Source organism: Bubalus kerabau, chromosome 22, assembly GCF_029407905.1.
Source record: "Bubalus kerabau isolate K-KA32 ecotype Philippines breed swamp buffalo chromosome 22, PCC_UOA_SB_1v2, whole genome shotgun sequence".
In the NCBI taxonomy this organism is placed as follows: Eukaryota; Metazoa; Chordata; class Mammalia; order Artiodactyla; family Bovidae; genus Bubalus; species Bubalus kerabau.
This window is the reverse complement of record NC_073645.1, coordinates 25,659,238-25,677,362: the sequence shown is the minus strand read 5'-3', so window position 1 is coordinate 25,677,362 and position 18,125 is coordinate 25,659,238. Positions and strand designations below refer to the sequence as shown.

The window sequence follows — 18,125 nt, the reverse complement described above, 5'->3', positions numbered from 1 at the left end:
AGGAGCTGTGGGCCCTGAGACTGGGCCTAGTCTGTCCTCTAGAGGGCATGTTGCGCCCGCCAGACTTGGCCAGACCTTCACCCAAGTCCCAGCCTGTCAGGTGCATGCAAAGATGCTGTTGACAAAGAAGCCCAGAGATCAGGCCAGGAACTGAGAGTCCATGCCCTGTACACATGCCCAAGCCCATGGATGAGACTCCACCCACAATAAGAGGTCAGCTCTTCACATCTCTGAAGTCAGGAGCTTATTAAAACGCAGTTCCCGGGGTCTTGCTCAGATATTCTGATTAATCACTTCTCCATTTTAAACCTGTATACTTGAGCAGTTAGGGGTGGGAATTGCTAGGCACTTTACAAGTGTTAACCATTTGATTCTCGCAACAACTAAAATGCAAGTATGTTTGTTACTCACTTTACAGATGGCGAAATAGAGCCACAGAGAGATTATGTAATTTCTCCCAAATCTGCCCTTTGTTAGCTAGAATTTGAACCCAGGCAATATAGCACTAGACTACATTCTTAACTGTGATGCAGACCTTCAAATAACCATTGGTCTAGGGCAGTGGTTCCCAATTAAGGTCAGTTTGCCTCTCGGGACACATTTGGCACTATCTGGAGGTGTTTGGTCATCATGACTGGGGAGAGATGCTACTGACATCTAGTAGGCAGAGGCCATCCACAATAAAGAACTCCCCAGCCCCAAAAGTCCCTAGAGCCCAGACAGAAACGCCGGCCTAAAGCCTAGGTTTCTAGTCCCATTCTCACGGTAAATAAAAAAATTTTTTAAAGTCATCTTTGGAAGATCCCTGTGACTCCAAGGATCTCTAGCCTAGAAGTAGCCACTCCTTACCCAGTACCTCCAGCAGTGGTACATGGGAAACGCACTGGGGCTACGACCACAGGCCTGAAAGCTGTTTGGCTCCCAGGGGCCCATGAGGCTACTGGTCTGCAGGCTCTCCCCACTACCTCAGTGAACCTGATGCAGCGTCCCCTCCGCCCTACCCCACTCATCTTTGAAAACGTTCTCAGGCTGCTCTTATTAAGGAATCCTGTTCTCCAGCCCACCAGTCCCATACACAGTATAGACTCCAGGAATGGAAATAGAAATGACTGGCTTTAATCAATCTGTGATGAGATAAACCTCATTGAGAGGTCATTTGGGGTTCAGGGGCGCCCTGCAGCAGCTGGGGCATGCTACTCCAGGTGCAGCTGAAGCAGAGAATTCTGAGACAAATCACTGGAAGGGGCAGGTAGGACTCCCCAGTCCTGACCAGGCAAAAGTGGTTCCTGAGCCCACAGGGCGCCAGCCCCGGCCAGGTAGGAGGAATGGCCTCCATACCCATAGCAACCCCATGTGACCACAGTGCGGGCCCCACCCTTCTCGGTCCTCTTCTTCCTTCTGCTCGAGAGGAGGAAGCAGGTCCCTGAGCACACACACTGCCCAGCCTTTGCCCAAGCTGGGCCAGACAGTCATGCAGGAACTGAGACCCCAGTGACACTCCGGCTCAGCCCCAAGTGCTCCCACTCTGCCATCTGTCCTCCAGGCAGGACCCCAGGGAGGTGGAAGAGCAGGACACAGGGCTGGCGCCCCCAGGGCTACAGGTAGTGTCCTCAGCAGGGTGGCTTTGCACTCCCCTCACACCATCTTAACGTCCAGGGTCTGGGCCCGTGACAGGCTCTGGCGCTGGGCTTTGACCATGTGCAGGCGCCTCCCGTGCAGCGTGAACTGGGACCAAGTGAACAGCTGCAGCAGAGCACAGGCGATGGGCACCAGCACCAGCAGGTAGAAGCAGCCCTGGCGGAGCGGCGGGGCCTGTGCCGGGGGTGGAGCCGGAGGCTCCGGCCAGGGCTGAGCACTCCCCACAGGGGCTGGGGGGGGCTGCTGGAAGAGATCATGACCTAGGACAAGAGAGCCCGAAGAAAGAACAGGTCAGCCCCAGCCTCCAGAGTCCACAGTGCCTCATCTCAGATGTCACATGGACACGTCCAAACCCCAACTCTCAATTCCACACCCAAACTTGCTTCTCCCCAGTTCTTCCTTCTTTCGGAATGGCACCACTATCCCCCCAATAACCAAAGTCTTCCTAGAGTCCTCAATTAGCTTCACCACTCCCCAAGAGCCAATCCTTCACCTCCCCCAACCCCAAAACACAGCCCAAACCAAACACTTCTTTTCAGCCCCCAGCACCACCCGCTCCAAGCCTCCATCGCTTTTGCCACAACCTCCCTACAGTCCATTCTCCAAACAGCAGACAGAGTGAACTTTAAAAAATGTAAATCAGACTAGGCCATTGCCCTACTTAAAACCTTCCTAAGAGCTGCACTGAGAATAAAATCCAAACCCTGCCCTGATCTAGAGAGCCCCTCTTCACTTTTTCAGCCTCATCTCCAAACCAGCCCTGGGCTTCCCAGGTGGTGCAGTGGTAAAGAACTCTTCTGCCAGTGTAGGGGATGCAAGAGACTGGGGTTCAATCCCTGGGTCAGGAAGATCCTCCGGAGGAGGAAATGCCAATCCAAACCATTCCTGATAACCTGGGCTCCTGTACTTTCTTTTCTGCCTGTCTGTGATTTGCTGAGATCTTTCTAGACTAAATCCTCACCATTCAGTTCACATCCTGGGTGCCATCTCCTCAGGGTCCTTCCGGACCACACAGAGTAGCTTCTTAGCCACAATGATACTTTTACCAGTGCACTTATCACTGCCTGCTCTTCTCTTGTTTAGCTGTTTAGTGCCGACCCCACCCCACCCCAACATAGAATATAAGGTCCATGATGGCAAAGACCTTATCTGTCTTATTTTGTTATCTCTCTCCCTAGAGGCACCTAGAACAACACCTGGCAGAGAAGGTATCCCATACATATTTGGTGAATGAATGAATGAAGTACTGAAAGATGGAACCCAGTTCCTCTGCCCACATAGGGACAGGCAGAGGAGGGGTGGCAGCCAGGGGCAGTCCAGGCCCAGCCTCTGTCATGGCTGGTTGTCATTCTCCCTGCTTCACTTGACCCAGGTCCCAGGCTCATCAGCAGGTACACCAGGTATACTGTGCTCCCTGGAGCCTCGAGCACCATGCCAGCCCCTGGGCCCTCACCTGTGTAGAAGCAGAGCAGCCAGGTGCCCAGCAGCGGAGCGAAGGTCTGGCCTGGCTTGGTCACCAGGGCCACCATGCCAAAGAGAAGTGCTGAGGCTGCCTGCTTGCGGTGATTCAGCACCAAGTCCTCATCCACCAGGTCCGTGACCACCAAGGTCAACAACTTACAGGTGCCCTCAGTGAAAACACGGTTGCTGCCGGCGAGAGAGAACGGATAAGAATGAAGGGGGGTGGGGGTGGGGGGACACAGGTGTGGGGGCGAGGGAGGGGCAGCGTCTACCTGGCAATGAAGAGGCAGAGCAGGCCGGGGTGGTCGGGGCCAGCCAACAGCATAAGCAGGCTCAGGCCCAGCTTGAGCAGGAAGAGCCCCCGCACCACGGCGTAGACACCCCAGCGCCGGCACAGGGGCAGGAAGTAGAGGTTGTTGAGGTGGGGAGCGACGTAGGAGATGCCTGGGGAAGGGAACGTGGCCTTGTCAAGGGGCGCTGCCACAACCTCCACAGCTGCCCACATTTTAACCATCAGAAATCAAAGTTTGCACTGATTCAGCACTAACTCGGTCCAGGCGGTGTGCTAAGAGTTTCCACATCCTTTTATTTAGTGCTCGCAACCCTTTAAGGTAAGTACTATCTCTACTTTGCAGATACATGGAGACCCAAAAAGATGAAATGAAACACACCCAAGGCCACACAGGGAAGAAGCACAGTCAAGACACGTTCCCAGGCCTGTCAGGAGAGTAGTCGTCCCTTGTGAACGAGCTACTGCGCCGCATTACCGCTAGGTGGCATGACTACCAAGAGGACCACCATGAGGGCAACCCCACCCACTCAAACTCGCAGAAGCTCCCTCCCTGCCTCTGGAAAACAGAGTGGGGTGGGGCTGGGGGCTGGAGGTGCAACGCCGGTGCAGATTCTGCCCTCTGCCACCTGGGCACCAGCTGGGAGGTGGCTGTATCTGCAGTCGGTCTAGGGGTTCTGGGGTGCAAGCCTCTGTCCTTCCGGCCAGCACAAGGTACCCACTCACCCAACAGGAAGGAGCCCGTGGAGAGGGAGATGTGGTCTGACAACAGATGCTCCAGGAAGAGGGGAAAGAAGTTGCTGTTGAAGTGGCAGTGAAAGACCTGCAACCAATAGGGACACTAAGGAGGCTGGGGAGGCGGGGTGAAGGGGAGCCAGGAACAGCCAATAGGGACACTAAGGAGGCTGGGGAGGCGGGGGGTGAAGGGGAGCCAGGAACAGCCAATAGGGACACTAAGGAGGCTGGGAAAGCGGGGGTGAAGGGGAGCCAGGAACAACCAATACGGACACTAAGGAGGCTGGGCAGGAGCTGGGGAGGAGGGGTGAAGGGGGAGCCAGGAACAGCCAATAGGGACACTAAGGAGGCTGGGGAGGCGGGGTAAAGGGGAGGCAGGAACAGAGGGAAAACCAACAGGGGTGGGGCGGGGGTGGGCAGCAGCAGGAGCCAGAGCGGCGTCTAGTACCATGTCCTTCAGCATGGAACATACCAGAACAAAACCTAAAACCAAATTCCTATGCTTATCTATAAAAGTTAGAAGGAATGATAACATCACCATTAAAACAACTGAAAGCTTTCTCTTGTAAAACTTACAATGCTAAAACAAGCTTAATGACACAAAAACAATGTGTTTCTAAATTTCGCTGGCTTATATACCACATGTGTTCTAGGTCTGGCCTGTGGTGTTTTAAAAACAGTCCTCAGGGACTTCCCTGGTGTTCCAGTGATTAAGACTCGCTACTTCCAATGCAGGGGGTGTGGTTTTGATCCCTGGTTGGGGAACTAAGATCCCACATGCCCTGCAAAAAAACAATTATACAAAAGTGTTCTAAGCATTGTCTGTGCTTAGTCGCATCTGACTCTTTGGGACCCCATGAACTATAGCCCATCAGGCTCCTCTGTCCATGGAATTTTCCAGGCAAGAATACTGGAGTTGGGTTGCCATTTCTTACTCCAGGGGATCTTCCTGACCCAGGGATCGAACCCGTGTCTCCTGCATTGCAGGCACATTCTTTACCCACTGAGCCATCAGGGAGGTCCACATATGCCCTGCAGAGTGGCCAAAAAAGTCCCCAAGGGAGCACCTCTCTTCTATTCGCATGTTGCAGGTGAGAACATTGCTGCCCCAAAAGAGAGAGACTGGCCTAAGATCACATAGGGAGTTAGGAGCTCAGATGCAGTGAGAATCCAGGTCTCTAACTACCCAACTTGTATTTCTGCCATTCAGCCGCTCAGCCTCAGGCAAGGCCAGAACTGATTTCCCAGCTTCTGGGAAGGCGGTTCCCTTGAGTGAGGCATTTGTAGCCATCCTATGAATGGGCATTGCTCCCATACCTGCACCAGGTCCATGCCCACGAACCACAGGAAGTTCCGGTGGCGTGCCAGCTGCCGGAGGTACTGGCCCAAGGTGATGCTACCCGCCTCCTCGCCGCCCACAAGCAGCTCTTCTTCACATAGGCTACGGGGCAGAGGGGAATCAAGAACAGCTTAGGCTGGGCCAGAGACATCCCCCACCCCAGGCAGCCATCCATCAGCCAGGAGCCCCAGCATGGCAATCAAGCCCAGCAAAGTGCTGGCCACTCACCCGCCATTCACAGCCATGGCTGGGCACCCCGGCTCCCTGCCGGCCGCCTCAACCCGCTGCCTCAGCAGCCGTGCGGCCCCCACAAAGCCCAGCCCAGAGCCAGTGGCCAGTGCCAGGCAGAAGGCGCGGAACGAAGAGAAGTCCTCTTTGTTCCAGAAGGCGTAGGAGGCAAAGACAGACAGGGAGCCGGCCGCGCTGAAGAGGGAGCAGTAGAAGTTGAGGTGGGTGCGGTCGTGGGCTGAGAGAGCCAGGTCGGCCAGCAAGGCATGATGGTGCAGGTCTACGAGCGTCAGGAAGCTGTCGTAGAGGCACAGGCACAGCAAGAACTGCAGCCCAGCAGGCGCCCAGGGCACCCAGAACGCCAGGAACGACAGTGCCAGCAGCGGCCCATGCCAGCCCAGTGCCCGCACCCGTGCCAGTACCACGGTCCGTGAGGAGAGCCCAGCACCTGACCTGCCGGGGAGAGGGGGGCCGTTGGGAGATGCCCTGGCAGCCCTGGCAGGCCCCACTCCCTGCCTGAACTCAGGAAATGAGAAGGCCCAGCCAACGGCTGGCAGTGGTCTCCCTTTCTTTCCCCACCCCACACACAGGCAGCGGTCCTCCAGCCCTGGGGAGGGGGAGGTGGGAGAGGACCAGTCCTGCACTTTCCCCAGGAAACAAACCGGGGTTGGGAGCTAAGGAACTGACGGTCACTCAGCCAGCCGAAGAGGGGGTCGTTGAGACTGTTCCAGAGGAGAAACACCGTCTGTGGGCAGAGGGGAGACGGGCAGGTGGGCTCCAGGCGGCGTCCTCTCCAGGACTTTCCCCACCCCAGCCTGCTCGCCACCCCTCGGAGATGATGCCAGCTTTCCTGCCTGCAAACAGGTGCTCAGGTCAGTCCCTCTGCCATAACCCACAGCCACTGCCCCCATCAAACTCCCACCATCCAGGGCACTGCTGATAAATACATGTGAATATATTATAAATGTGCATACAGTGCCTGGCTCACAGGACAGAGGACGGGAGAGTTGGCATAATCCCCACTGAGGCCTCCAGCTCTACCTTTTCTTGCTGAATCTTAGTGGGCAAGCCAGCTTACCCTCTGCTCCTGCCTGGGTAGGACCCTGCCCTGCCATCTGCCCAGCTCCCACCCCGGCGGACTGCCCCAGTGCTGGCCTACCTCTCCAACCCAGAAGGCAGCTTTGTCGATCTTGTACACTGAGACAAAGGTGTCCACGTAGTAAAGTAGGAACACGTTGTGCAGGACAGAGACAAAGAGGGCCAGGGAGCCATAGACCACAGCCGTGGGCAGGCCCAGCAGCCAGGCCCAGGGCCCACCCAGCCTCATGGCAGCCAGCCCAGCCTCAGCCCCAGGAGCACTGAGGTGTGCCCATGGCCATGGGCATTCTGGCCATACTTGTCCCTGGGAAAGAAGGAGCCAGTTAGCTGCAGGGATCAGAGCCAGCCCTGCTCCTAACCCCAGACCTCTGAGTCATCTCACTGGGAGAAAGTTTACACACAAAACTGGGGAATCGCCAGTGGGAATCACCAGCTAAAACAATGCTGGACTACATACCACTACTAGGGAGTAAAAGGAAACTGATAAAGGCGTGGGAAGAGAAGGCAGGCAGCTAGCAAGTGCAGAGTCAGGTCGCATGCTAGGGCATCTTCTTTCATCCGTACTCTAACCTGACAGCCCTGGGCCTGGGCACACACTGTGCCTACAGTAGAATCTCGGGCAAGCTAGTTAACCCCAGCCTCAGTTTTCTCTTCTGTAAAAGGGAAAAGTGGGTGATCATGGCTACTCAGAAGAATAAAAGGATTAAATGAGGTAACTCACAGAAAGTGCTCAATAAATGGTGGTGGTATCATTATCATCTTTATAAAACCCATACAAAGTTTACAGCACTGTTCCAATATTATAGGAGAGCAACCCCAAGCTCAGAGATGGTTAAGTCATTTGCCCAAGGTCACACAGCATAAAAGTAGCAGACTTGAACCCTGGCCTGTCTGGCTCCAAAGCCTTTTTTTTTTTTTTTTTGCCACTTGACCTCCCAAACTGGATTACTGTGGGGTGCTGGGTAGAATGGAGAGACCTGCCGTGATGTCAGGTTTCACAGGGACATAAGAGTGATATGATATGATAAGAGTCCACAACTGCCCATGCACTTTGATTCCAGAAACCCCACCTCAAGGAACTAACCCCAAGAGAACATGTACAGAGTTGTTCACAGCAGCAACATCTAAAAACAGCCAAAAGTTGGACATAGCCCAGGAACACAACAAAGGGACTGGCTCAACAAGCCCAACGCTCTCCACAAAGGTCAAGTACGTGGGCAGTGTCAACACACGGGAGAGAAACTCAAGGACGTGTTACATGAAAGAACAAAGGACAACACACGCGCCTGCTCCGGACCAGGCCAGCTCATGCAGAGACCAGCAGGCCAGACTGACCATGGGTTTAAAAGGAAATAAAAATCCAATTCTTATTACAGCAGTGCTTCTCATACTGTAATGTGCTTCCACGTCACCTGGGGACTTGGCTCAAATGTAGATTTTTACCTTTGCAGGTGTGGAGTGGAATCTGAGATTCTGCATTTCTAACAGGCTCCCAGGGGGCACCGATGCTGCTGGGCCATGACCACACTTTAAGCAGCCAGGCATTAAGTCTATCTGTCTCTTTTTTTAGATTCAAAGTTGTTGTTCTCTTTTCAGAAACATAATCCCATGTGTGCCTGTCTGACCACCCCCCCCTTCTCCGCCCGTCAGAGGGAAGCTATAGGGGCTTTCTTCTCTCAAACTCCCTGTAGCTAGTTGAATTAGCCCCAGAGAGATAGGTTCAAGTCCTAACCCCCAGCACCTGTGAGTGTGATCTTATTTGGAAAGAGCTTTACAGATGTAACACATTAAGATGAGGTCTGAATTGAGGTGAGCCCTAACCTAAGGACTGCTGTCCTCGTAAGGAGAAGGAAATCTGGACACAGACACAGAGAAAGGGAAGACAGCCATGTGAAGATGAAGGCAGAAATCTGAGTGATGCAGCTATGAGCCAGAGAACACAAAGAATTGCAGGTAGCACAAGACAGCCAGGCGGAGGCAAGGGAGGATGCTTTCCTAGAGGCTCCCTCCAGAGGGCGCATGACCCTGCTGGTGCCCCGATGCTGGATTTCCACCCTCCAGGAACCGTGAGGTTGTTTTAAGCTACCCACTGCTGCTGCTGCTGCTAAGTCGCTTCAGTCATGACCGACTCTGTGCGACCCTGTAGACGGCAGCCCACCAGGCTCCCCCGTCCCTGGGATTCTCCAGGCAAGAATTCTGGAGTGGGTTGCCATTTCCTTCTCCAGTGCATACAAGTGAAAAGTGAAAGTGAAGTCGCTCATTCATGTCTGACTCCTAGCAACCCCATGGACTGCAGCCTACCAGGCTCCTCCGTCCATGGGATTTGCCAGGCAAGAGTACTGGAGTTAAGCTACCTAGTTTGTGGCAATTTGTTTCGGCAGCCCTAAAACTTATGCAACTCCTCAGAGGCTATCTCCTCTTGAAGCCCTCGTGACCCAAGCCTACCCACAGGCCTCATTTACATGTCTGCATCCTTGCACACACATATGCAGAACAGAAACTCCTGTTTCCCCATTCGAGTCAGGCCCTGGAGAACCAACTCAGACCCAGTCCCTAAGTGGTGACCCGCCCCCGACAGGCCCTGTTCTTGCCCCATGAGTCCCCAGGGCTCTGCTTCCATGCCCAGCCTTCAAGGGCCTCTATAGTCCAGCCTCTCCTGGCCAGTCCAGCCCAGCTTCCCATGGACCTTCAAGCCTCCATCTTCTCTGGCCAGGCCTTTGTTCTCAAGGGCCCCTGCTACCAGAAGCGCCCTCCACATCTCTTCGTTTCCATCTCACCCGTCCCTCAGGTGCCATGGCCATTAGAACTCCAACTCCTCGTCCCTCACTGTGCCTCCAGCCCTGCACACATTCTCCCGCCTGCCCGCACTCCAACCTGATGGTGGGGTTCGCCAGCATGGGGCCTGTGTTCTCACCCTCTACCTCCATCTCTGGACTCAGCCACCCTTGCTGTGGGAGTGACTGGCTGGGGAGATAGAGGCTCTGCAGGGAGAAAAAGGAGGGACTCTCACAGGGTCTCTCTCAGACTCACTGGAAGCTGAGGTGGTCACTCAAGAGGTCAGTATGCAGCCTCCCACCCCCGTGCCAGCTTTGTGCCAGTCCACATCTTAGTGATGGAGGAAGGAGAAGGAGGAATGGCCAAAACTACCTGAAGGCATGCATGCTAAGTCACTTCAGTCGTGTCTGACTCGTGAGATCCTTTGGACTGTAGCCTGCCAGGTTCCTCTGTCCATGGGGATTCTCCAGGCAAGAATACTGGAAAGGGTTGCCATGCCCTCCTCCAGGGGAATCTTCCCAACCCAGGGATTGAACCTGTGTCTCTTACAACTCCTGCATTGGCAGGCAGGTTCTTTACCACTAGCACCACCTGGGAAGCCCGAATTTCCTGAAAGCAGCCGCTAAGTCTGTGAGAATCTCTCCCTGGCCAAAAGGATCCCGCCTTGTCCAAAAGCAAGACGATATCCATGGGGCCTTTAAGCCCCTGAAGAAATATTTGGTGGGAAATATTGTTTTTTCCCACAGCCTTATTGAGGTATAACCGACATACAGTAATCTGCACAATGGAGAAGTCTCTGGTGGCCTAGGGGTTAGGACTCCAGGCTTTCACTGTCATGGCCCGGTTTCAATCCCTGACTGGAGAACAGAGATCCTGCAAGCCACGTGGTACAACCAAAAAACAAAAAAAGAGAGAGAGAGAATGGAAAAAAGAACCCTTCCCTAGATAATAATACTCTGCACATATTCAAAGTGTACAGTCTGATCAGTTTTGGCATGTGTATGCCTGTGAAACTGTCACAGTTGAGATCAGGAATATATCCATCACCCTGAAAGTTTCCTTGGCACTTTCCCAAGCAATGTAGTGGAAAGAAGGCACAAGTGGAGGTCTCCACAGGCCCAACTCCATTTCCTACCCATGTGACCTGCAGCAATTTGGTTAACCCCTCCACGCCTGTTTCCTGAATTGCACAATGAGGCCAACCTTCCTAAGGCTAGGGTCAGCAGTCAATGAGAAGATACTTCGACACAGTGAGCGCAGTAAGTGCAGTGAGCACCGGAACTTCACAGGCTATCACTATCAAGCCTGGTCGTCCATATCCACCACACCAGGATGAGATGGGGATTCATCTAAAGGTGCTTTGTGCCTATCAAGCACAGTGTATGCCTCTGCTTTTACCCTTAACTCAGGTCACCTCCTCTGATTCCCCAGGGCCTTTCAGAACTCCCCTCCCTCACCTCGAAAGCCTTTGTCCAGAGGGAGTGAAGCCTCCTGGTGCCCCTACCCAGATGTCCAGTGACCTGCCCTGGTTACTGGAGAAGGTGGACTCTATAGGCAAGGCCCCCAGCTGCCAGCCGCCAGCTCCCTGCACCCACACTGGGACAACAGTAGAGGAAAACCTCAAAGTGTGGTGAGATGGGAAAAGTATGACTTTTGCCATCAGAAGAGCCTGGTTTTAAATCTCAACTGCACTTCCTACTAACTGTACCCACAGGTAAGGTCTGAGCCTGTCTGAACCTTGGTTTCCTCACCTGCAAAATGAAAGTAAGTGCCTATCTTTACAGGAATGCAGGGAGGATTGACTGGTTTGATCTCCTTACAGTCCAAAGAACTCTCTAGAGTCTTCTGCAGTATCACAATTCGAAGTATCAATTCTAGTCAATCCTAAAGGAAATAAGCCCTGAATATCTATTGGAAGGACTGATTCTGAAGCTTCAATACTTTGGCAACCTGATGCCAAGAGCCGACTCATTGGTAAAGACCCTGATGCTGGGAAAGACTAAGGGCAGACGGAGGCAAGAGAGGATGAGATGGTTGGATAACATCACAGGCTCAATGGGCATGAGTTTGAGCAAACTCCGGGAGATAGTGAAGGACAGTGAAGCCTGGCATGCTGCAGTCCATGGGGTCGAAGAGTCAGACGTGACTTAGTGACTGATCACCAACAAACAAAGGGAGTATTAGTAAGCCCCAGAGCACTGACAGAAATATGTGGAGAAACTGGCTTTTTCTTAGGCTCACTTAGATCAGAGTAAGAGCAGGGGAATATGCAGGTAATCAGGTCCTTCTTGTGGCAAGGGAGTTTGAGGGGGGAAAAAAGCACAAGAGGTGAAGTCAGAGGAGGAAGGCCTGCAAGAAGCAGGAGCATATACAATGTTCAGGGGTACCAGAGACAAACCCATAAACCATGGACTAGATCTAGAGGCAAAGCATCCTGCCCAGGTAAGCCTTTGCCCAGGAAACAGAGCTGTGGGAGGAACATGCAGGGCACTCAACGGTTTCTCTTCCAGATTGTATTGCTCCATCGGTAACTTCTTCCTCTGCTAGCCCTCCCCACCTGTTGGTGGTTTAGTCACTAAGTTGTTTCTGACTCTTACAGCCCCATAGACTAGAGTCCATCAAGCTCCTCTGTTCATGGGATTTCCCAGGCAAGAGTACTGGAATGGGTTGCCACTTCCTTCTCCAAGAGATCTTCCAGACCCAGGGATCAAACATGGGTCTCCTGAATTGCAGGCAGATTCTTTACCAATTGAGCCACCAGGGAAGTCCCACCTGTTAGGGAAATTAAATAAATAGTCCTGTTTAGGCTTCAGAGACAAGGCAGACCAGGTCTCTGACCTTGCTTCTAACCTGCCTGGATACTGCCCTGACTGTGAGTGCCTTGACTGCCTGCTGTGAGTGGAAGCCTTGTGGCACCATAGATAAGACAGGGGACAAATCTTGAAATTGTTGAACCCATAGAGTGGCTCTGACCAACCAAGTCCCAGGCTTAACAACATTCCAAGTTTTACATGACAAAACAAACAGCATTAACATAAAACCAGAGCTGCTTTTGCTCACAGACTGATGATGATTATCAGTCTGCATCCAGGGATTATGAGCGGGAACTCTGAACTGCAATTTTTGAAGTCTCACCCACAAAGTGGATGGGATGCCTGGGATCTTTTCACAACTGGGACTCCAGATGCGCTGTGTCATGGGACTTACCAATGCTATCTGAGTCTGGATGTTGGTCAAAACTCAATTTGGTGATGTATCCTCTGCTGTTTCTTTCTTGTTTCTTTTAATGTTAGTATATCAAAAGTAAGTTAGATAATTCTCTAATAAATACTGGTATTATTTATTCGTATATAACAAGAGGATTATTTTGTTAACAATTCCTTTGAACCTGAGACGAAAGTGAAAACTTTCCGCAAAACACCACCCCCAATCCACCCCCACAGAGAGCAACAGCCCTGGTTCTCTTGGGAAGGAACAGCTTGGGGCCCACGCTAGCCTAGCTGTATAATGTGACTGAGATCTCCTGTAACCTGCAACCAGCTCCACCCTCACCTTGACACCATGAGAGATACTGCTGGAGGCTCCACAGCTCATCCCCCACAGCGACAGCAGGTATGGTCCCAGTAGTGTGACCTTGAGCCAGCCATTCCCTCCCTCGGGGCCTCAGTTTCCCCATCTATAAAGTGGGGATCTAAGCCAACCTCTTAGATTGCTGTGGGGCTGAAATGCATAAAGGTATATAAAGCACCAAGCCTAGTGCCTGGCATTTAGAAGACCCTCAGTAAAATGTAACTATTCCTTTTTTTCACTTCTCTGAAGTTTGGCTTTATGATCTCTAAAGGATTTCAGTCTGTGTCTTCTGGCAGATTGAGGATTGAAGTTGTCTTTTCAGTACGAAACACTGATGCTTCTCATTGCCTGGAATATCCTACCATCTTTCAAATTCTTTTTTGAATGCCACCTCCAACCTTAGTTCATGTTGTTCCTTCTACCTAAAACACTCTAGATATAACTACATACCAGTTCTCAGGCATATAAGATATGCCTGGTTTTTACACCTATCATCATGTATCCTTATAACTTGTTACTATTTCTATCCTTATCTTGTAAGTGAAGAAACCAAGGCTCTGAAGGATCAGTAACTGACCCTAAATCACAGAGCTATTAAGTGCTGGAGCCAAGATTCAAAACAGATGCTTTTGAGCAAAAAAAAGGAAAAACCCTCAGCATTTCTCACATCACTTTGCCCATCACAATCATTATCAAATCCTGCTTATCTGAGAAAGGGCCAGTTGAGTGGCACAAACCTTCTCAAGAACACCAAGTTAGATGTTCTCTCCCTTTTTCAGGTTCCTTGGCTGAATCCTCTGTGCTGCTGCTGCTGCTGCTAAGTCGCTTCAGTCGTGTCCGACTCTGTGCGACCCCAGAGACGGCAGCCCACCAGGCTCCCCCGTCCCTGGGATTCTCCAGGCAAGAATACTGGAGTGGGTTGCCATTTCCTTCTCCAATGCATGAAAGTGAAAAGTGAAAGTGAAGTCACTCAGTCGTGTCCGACTCTTAGCGACCCCATGGACTGCAGCCCATCAGGCTCCTCCGTCCATCAGGATCCAAAGGTCTCCCTAACCCTTCTCCAGCCTCCAAGCTCCTTATGGGCGGGGCCAGGTCAGACCTACCCCTGATTTCTACCTCTAGCCTCCACCAGGTTCCTTCACCACATATTGGCCTTTTAATTAATACCCAGTGGGTCAATTTGCCCCTAAAATTAGCTCATATGGACATCCCCAGCCCAAGGGGGGAAAAAGCAGCCATAGGAGGAGTGACACCCCCAGATCCCACTGTCCCCCTCAACTCTTCATTCTGCTTGACTGTGGAAGTCAGAAAGAAGAAACCTGGGAAAGCCTGATGTGAAATGTGGACAGCAAGGCAACAGGTGAACAAAGAGGAACAGTGATAATAACAAAATGTAACATTTATTAAGCCTTCACCATGTGCTAAGGAAAACTGATACAATATGGAGAGTGAGCTCAGGACAGAAAGACACCAGATTAAGAAGGGCTTGGAAACCACACACAAGATAGTCTCCTGAGGACAACAGAAAGGGGCGTGGGGGCCACTGGGGGTGCCCGGGTGACAGAAAAAGATTTTTAGAAGGATCCCCCCCGCATCTTTCAAAAATGCTTCCCTCTTCACCCCATCGGGCTCCTGGGAAATAACTAGAAAAGCACGGAAACAAGAGTAGCTCCCTGATCTTTGAACCAGCCTATGGTGGGCAGGGAGCTGATAAACTTGGGAGAGAAAACCAAGAGTGCCAGATAGGGCTCCCTGGGGTGAGGGGCTTCCGAAGGACTACAGACTGTATGAGAAGCAATTAGTATGGAGGGAAAAAAATCTACTAGTAAGCATTATTTGGAGTTGGGAGCCCTGCAAGTCTGAACCTTATCACTAACTAGCTATTCACTAACTAGTTTATTCCTATATCTGCAAAGCGGGAGAAAAATTCCATTCCCTGTCTGTCCCCAGGGGGTATTAAATGAATTTTAAAGGTGTAAAACCCTATGCAAATATTAAGGGTGTCCTTTTTTCAACAAGGTGACCTTTGAATTGTCTGCTGAGTTTCCTGTTTCACATCCCCTTTGTCTCCCTGTTTAGTCTTCCCACAACCCCTGGCAGGGCTGATGGGGAGGCCCACCCTGGAAGGGTGCCCACTTTCCATGCAGTGACTAATGGGCCCATCCTCTTTCTTAGGCTAGAAGTCAATTTCACCCTGTTAGGAGTTGGGACCATTTCCTTGGAGGGTCAGTAACTTCACCCCATGACCACCCACCCGTTCCAAGCCACAGAGGAGTCTGGGATCAACCATGGTGCTAAACCATGTGGTGGCTCTCCAGCCTGTCTGCACATTAAAATCACCCGAGGAGCTGCTCAATCAAACCAAGGCCCAGCCTCACTCCCGACCAATTAAATAAATTGTAATCTCTAGAGAAGGGGCCCAGCATCGGTGTTCTTTTAAAGCTCCCCTATAGGTTCTACTACATCACCAGGGTTAAAGGCCATTATGTTAATGAAATGGATCCCGGCCTGAAGCTGCCGGCGACTCTAGGGAGTCCCCTCTGCAAGAATTCCATCCTCACCCCTTGAGCCCAAGCTTTTCCCACCCTGACCCAAGCACTTTCTCAATCCACAATCAGATCACTTCAGGAACCCCCGAAGACAGCCCCCAGGACTCCCAGAGCAGACAGCACTCCTGTCCCCCTCCGTGTGTCTTTTGTGTCTGACTGGCCCCCAGTCCGGCCCGCTGCCCTCTAGCCCCTGCCGCCGGCCAGCCGCTCACCGCAGTTGTGGCACGCGAAGCCTAATCCCACGGCTGCCGGGAGCCAGCTGCCAGCCAGTGCGCCTGCGCGCGGGCCGCCGGTAGCTTCTCCAGCCTCTTCTTCCGCCCCTACCCAGCGATTGGCTCCGCGCGGCTCCTGGGACCGCAGTTTAGGCAGGTGCTGGAGCCTGAGGCTGTCGCCGCCATATTTGTTATGGGCCTTTGCCCTTAAGGATCAAACAGAGGATGTGCACGCTAGCAAAAAAAAAAAAAAACGGGGCAGGTTGCCTGAATTCCTGACTCTCACCTCCACGAAGGCTTAATGTCACTTCAGTTCAAATCAACTGTTCTGAGAGCTTCCCGTCCTCTCCACCCTCCTTCCTATTAATTCGGAGAATGAAGAGAGCTCAGTGCCTCCTTCAAGCCTTGTCATGTGACTGGATGCACAGCTGAGACAGATAAGGAGAGGGCGGTGGCACGACCTGGGACTCCCTGAAGCTGGACTGTGAGCCAAGAGTGGACACGCCCACCTCGAACTGCTGTGGGCACCAGGATTCAGGTCACACGCACCAGACCCTGAGAGAGCAACCAAGCGGCCCAACCTCCTTGTACTGTTAATAGTAAAATATGGGCTTCCCCGGGTGGCGCTAGTGGTAAAGAACCCGGCTGCCAATGCGGAAGACTGAAGACACGAGGGTTCGATCCCTGGGTGGGGAAGGTTCCCTGGAGGAGGGCATGACAACCCATTCCGGTATTCTTGCCTGGAGAACCCCGTAAACAGAGGAGCCTGGTGGGCTACAGTCCATAGGGTCTCACAGAGTTGGACACAAGTGAAGTGACTTAGCATGCATGCACACTATAGTAAACTATAAAGCTACTGAGCTCTTAGAATGTGCCCTGTGCTGTGTTAAGCACTCTGTATGCATTATCTTGTTGAGTCCTCACATTGTTATCCCTGGGAAGTAGGTCCTATTATCCCATTTTACAGAGGAGGAAACTGAGGTGGGGAGAGATTCAGTGAGTTTCACACAGCAAGCAAGCGGTCCAGACAAGCTGGAACACAGGTCTCCTGACTCTTAGGAGTCTTTCCTCTTCCTACCCCTTCCCAAGCCCTGAAAGTCAAGATTTGTTTTGCTCAGTCCAATCCAATGAGGATGTCCCATGTCTTCTCTCAATAGGCCTGTAAGCCTAGTTAGGTTTCTAGGCAGTCAGACAGCACAGACTCCAGTCCTACTATTTCCCTACCCTGGGATAAGGGGCAATGATCACGACTTGTTACTTCTGGGGGACTTGGGACTCAGTTCCCTGGCTCCACCACTTCTTTTACAGGAACCGTCATTTTGTGAGTCTCTGCTTTACTCCTTAGAGGGATTTTGTGGGCATTAAATGAGAAATAGGGGTGTAAAAGTTTTGTCAACAGGAATATTAACCTTATCTTCCATCCTGACAACCTGGGTGGCACCCATTGCAAACAGTCCAGCCCAAGAGCCTAAGTGTCCAGGGGTAGAGTCTCTTCACCCAGTTCCTGGAGAGTCCTAGAGGCCCCATGAACCTTGCCCCCAGCGTCCATCTCCCACTAGTCTTTTTCATTTTCCTCCTCCCCAATCCTGCCCTTCAGACCCTCTTCTTACCACCTGTATCCTCCCCCCCTTGGCCACACAGGCATCATCTCTCTTCTAAAGACTTCAAGCAATTGCTAAATCCCCTCATGTTCTAGAAAGCCCTCATTACTAGAATGAAGACTACCATTTCTCTCCCATTGCTACCCTTTATCCCTGTCTATGCTTTCCTGGCTGTGAGAATAGAAGGCAGGAAACCCAGCATTCACTATGGACTCTGATACACTAGGTCCCCCATAAATTGACTAAAGGAGTCTTTCTGGCATCCCATGTCTAGAATGCATGCACCTTTATTTCAGAGCAACCCTGAATCTTGGCTTGGCCCTCCCTGGGTATCCAGTGGGGGAACAGAAAAATGGGCTGAACTGCCAAGGGGTGAGAACTAGATGTGGTCTTACAGGGAAGGCTTTGGCCTCTGTATTGCACTTAATGCTCCATAGTTACACTTGGTGTTCCCTCAGCTTCTGACTTTATAGACAGTGTAACCAGTTACCCTTTTGTGTCAGCACCAGGCTTGTGATTATATCTGATTTCCTTCCCAGTTGTCAAGCACAGCGATAACAGGGAGGGGACATGTGGTACAACTGAAGATCATGTCGCCTTCTCTCAACTTGTATCAGAGTCCTTGGATGG

At 52.0% G+C, this 18,125-nt stretch overlaps 1 protein-coding gene and 1 long non-coding RNA gene across 6 annotated transcripts; one reads left to right on the top strand and one right to left on the bottom strand.

The window, feature by feature from the left end:
- Positions 1-1,094: 1,094 nt before the first annotated feature.
- On the bottom strand, positions 1,095-17,355 carry MFSD13A (major facilitator superfamily domain containing 13A). Of its 4 annotated transcripts, XM_055559812.1 has the most exons (11): positions 15,388-17,355; positions 12,771-12,843; positions 12,161-12,335; positions 6,850-7,092; positions 6,353-6,435; positions 5,691-6,143; positions 5,441-5,564; positions 4,115-4,211; positions 3,372-3,543; positions 3,092-3,285; positions 1,095-1,898 (listed from the first exon to the last, which is right to left on the bottom strand). In XM_055559812.1, exons 4-11 carry the CDS (start codon positions 7,015-7,017, stop codon positions 1,636-1,638), a joined length of 1,554 nt encoding a protein of 517 aa, XP_055415787.1. In that variant the 5' UTR covers positions 7,018-7,092; positions 12,161-12,335; positions 12,771-12,843; positions 15,388-17,355; the 3' UTR covers positions 1,095-1,635. The 4 variants fall into 4 exon arrangements, with proteins under 4 accessions (XP_055415787.1, XP_055415789.1, XP_055415790.1 ...); XM_055559814.1 differs by lacking the exon at positions 12,771-12,843 and having other exon boundaries at positions 15,895-17,355; XM_055559815.1 differs by lacking the exon at positions 15,388-17,355 and having other exon boundaries at positions 12,771-12,992.
- On the top strand, positions 12,375-15,440 carry LOC129636437 (uncharacterized). Of its 2 annotated transcripts, none has more exons than XR_008706919.1 (4): positions 12,375-12,457; positions 13,007-13,175; positions 13,913-14,176; positions 15,309-15,440. It is a non-coding gene; the product is annotated as an uncharacterized LOC129636437 (long non-coding RNA). The 2 variants fall into 2 exon arrangements; XR_008706920.1 differs by having other exon boundaries at positions 12,376-12,435.
- Positions 17,356-18,125: the final 770 nt, after the last annotated feature.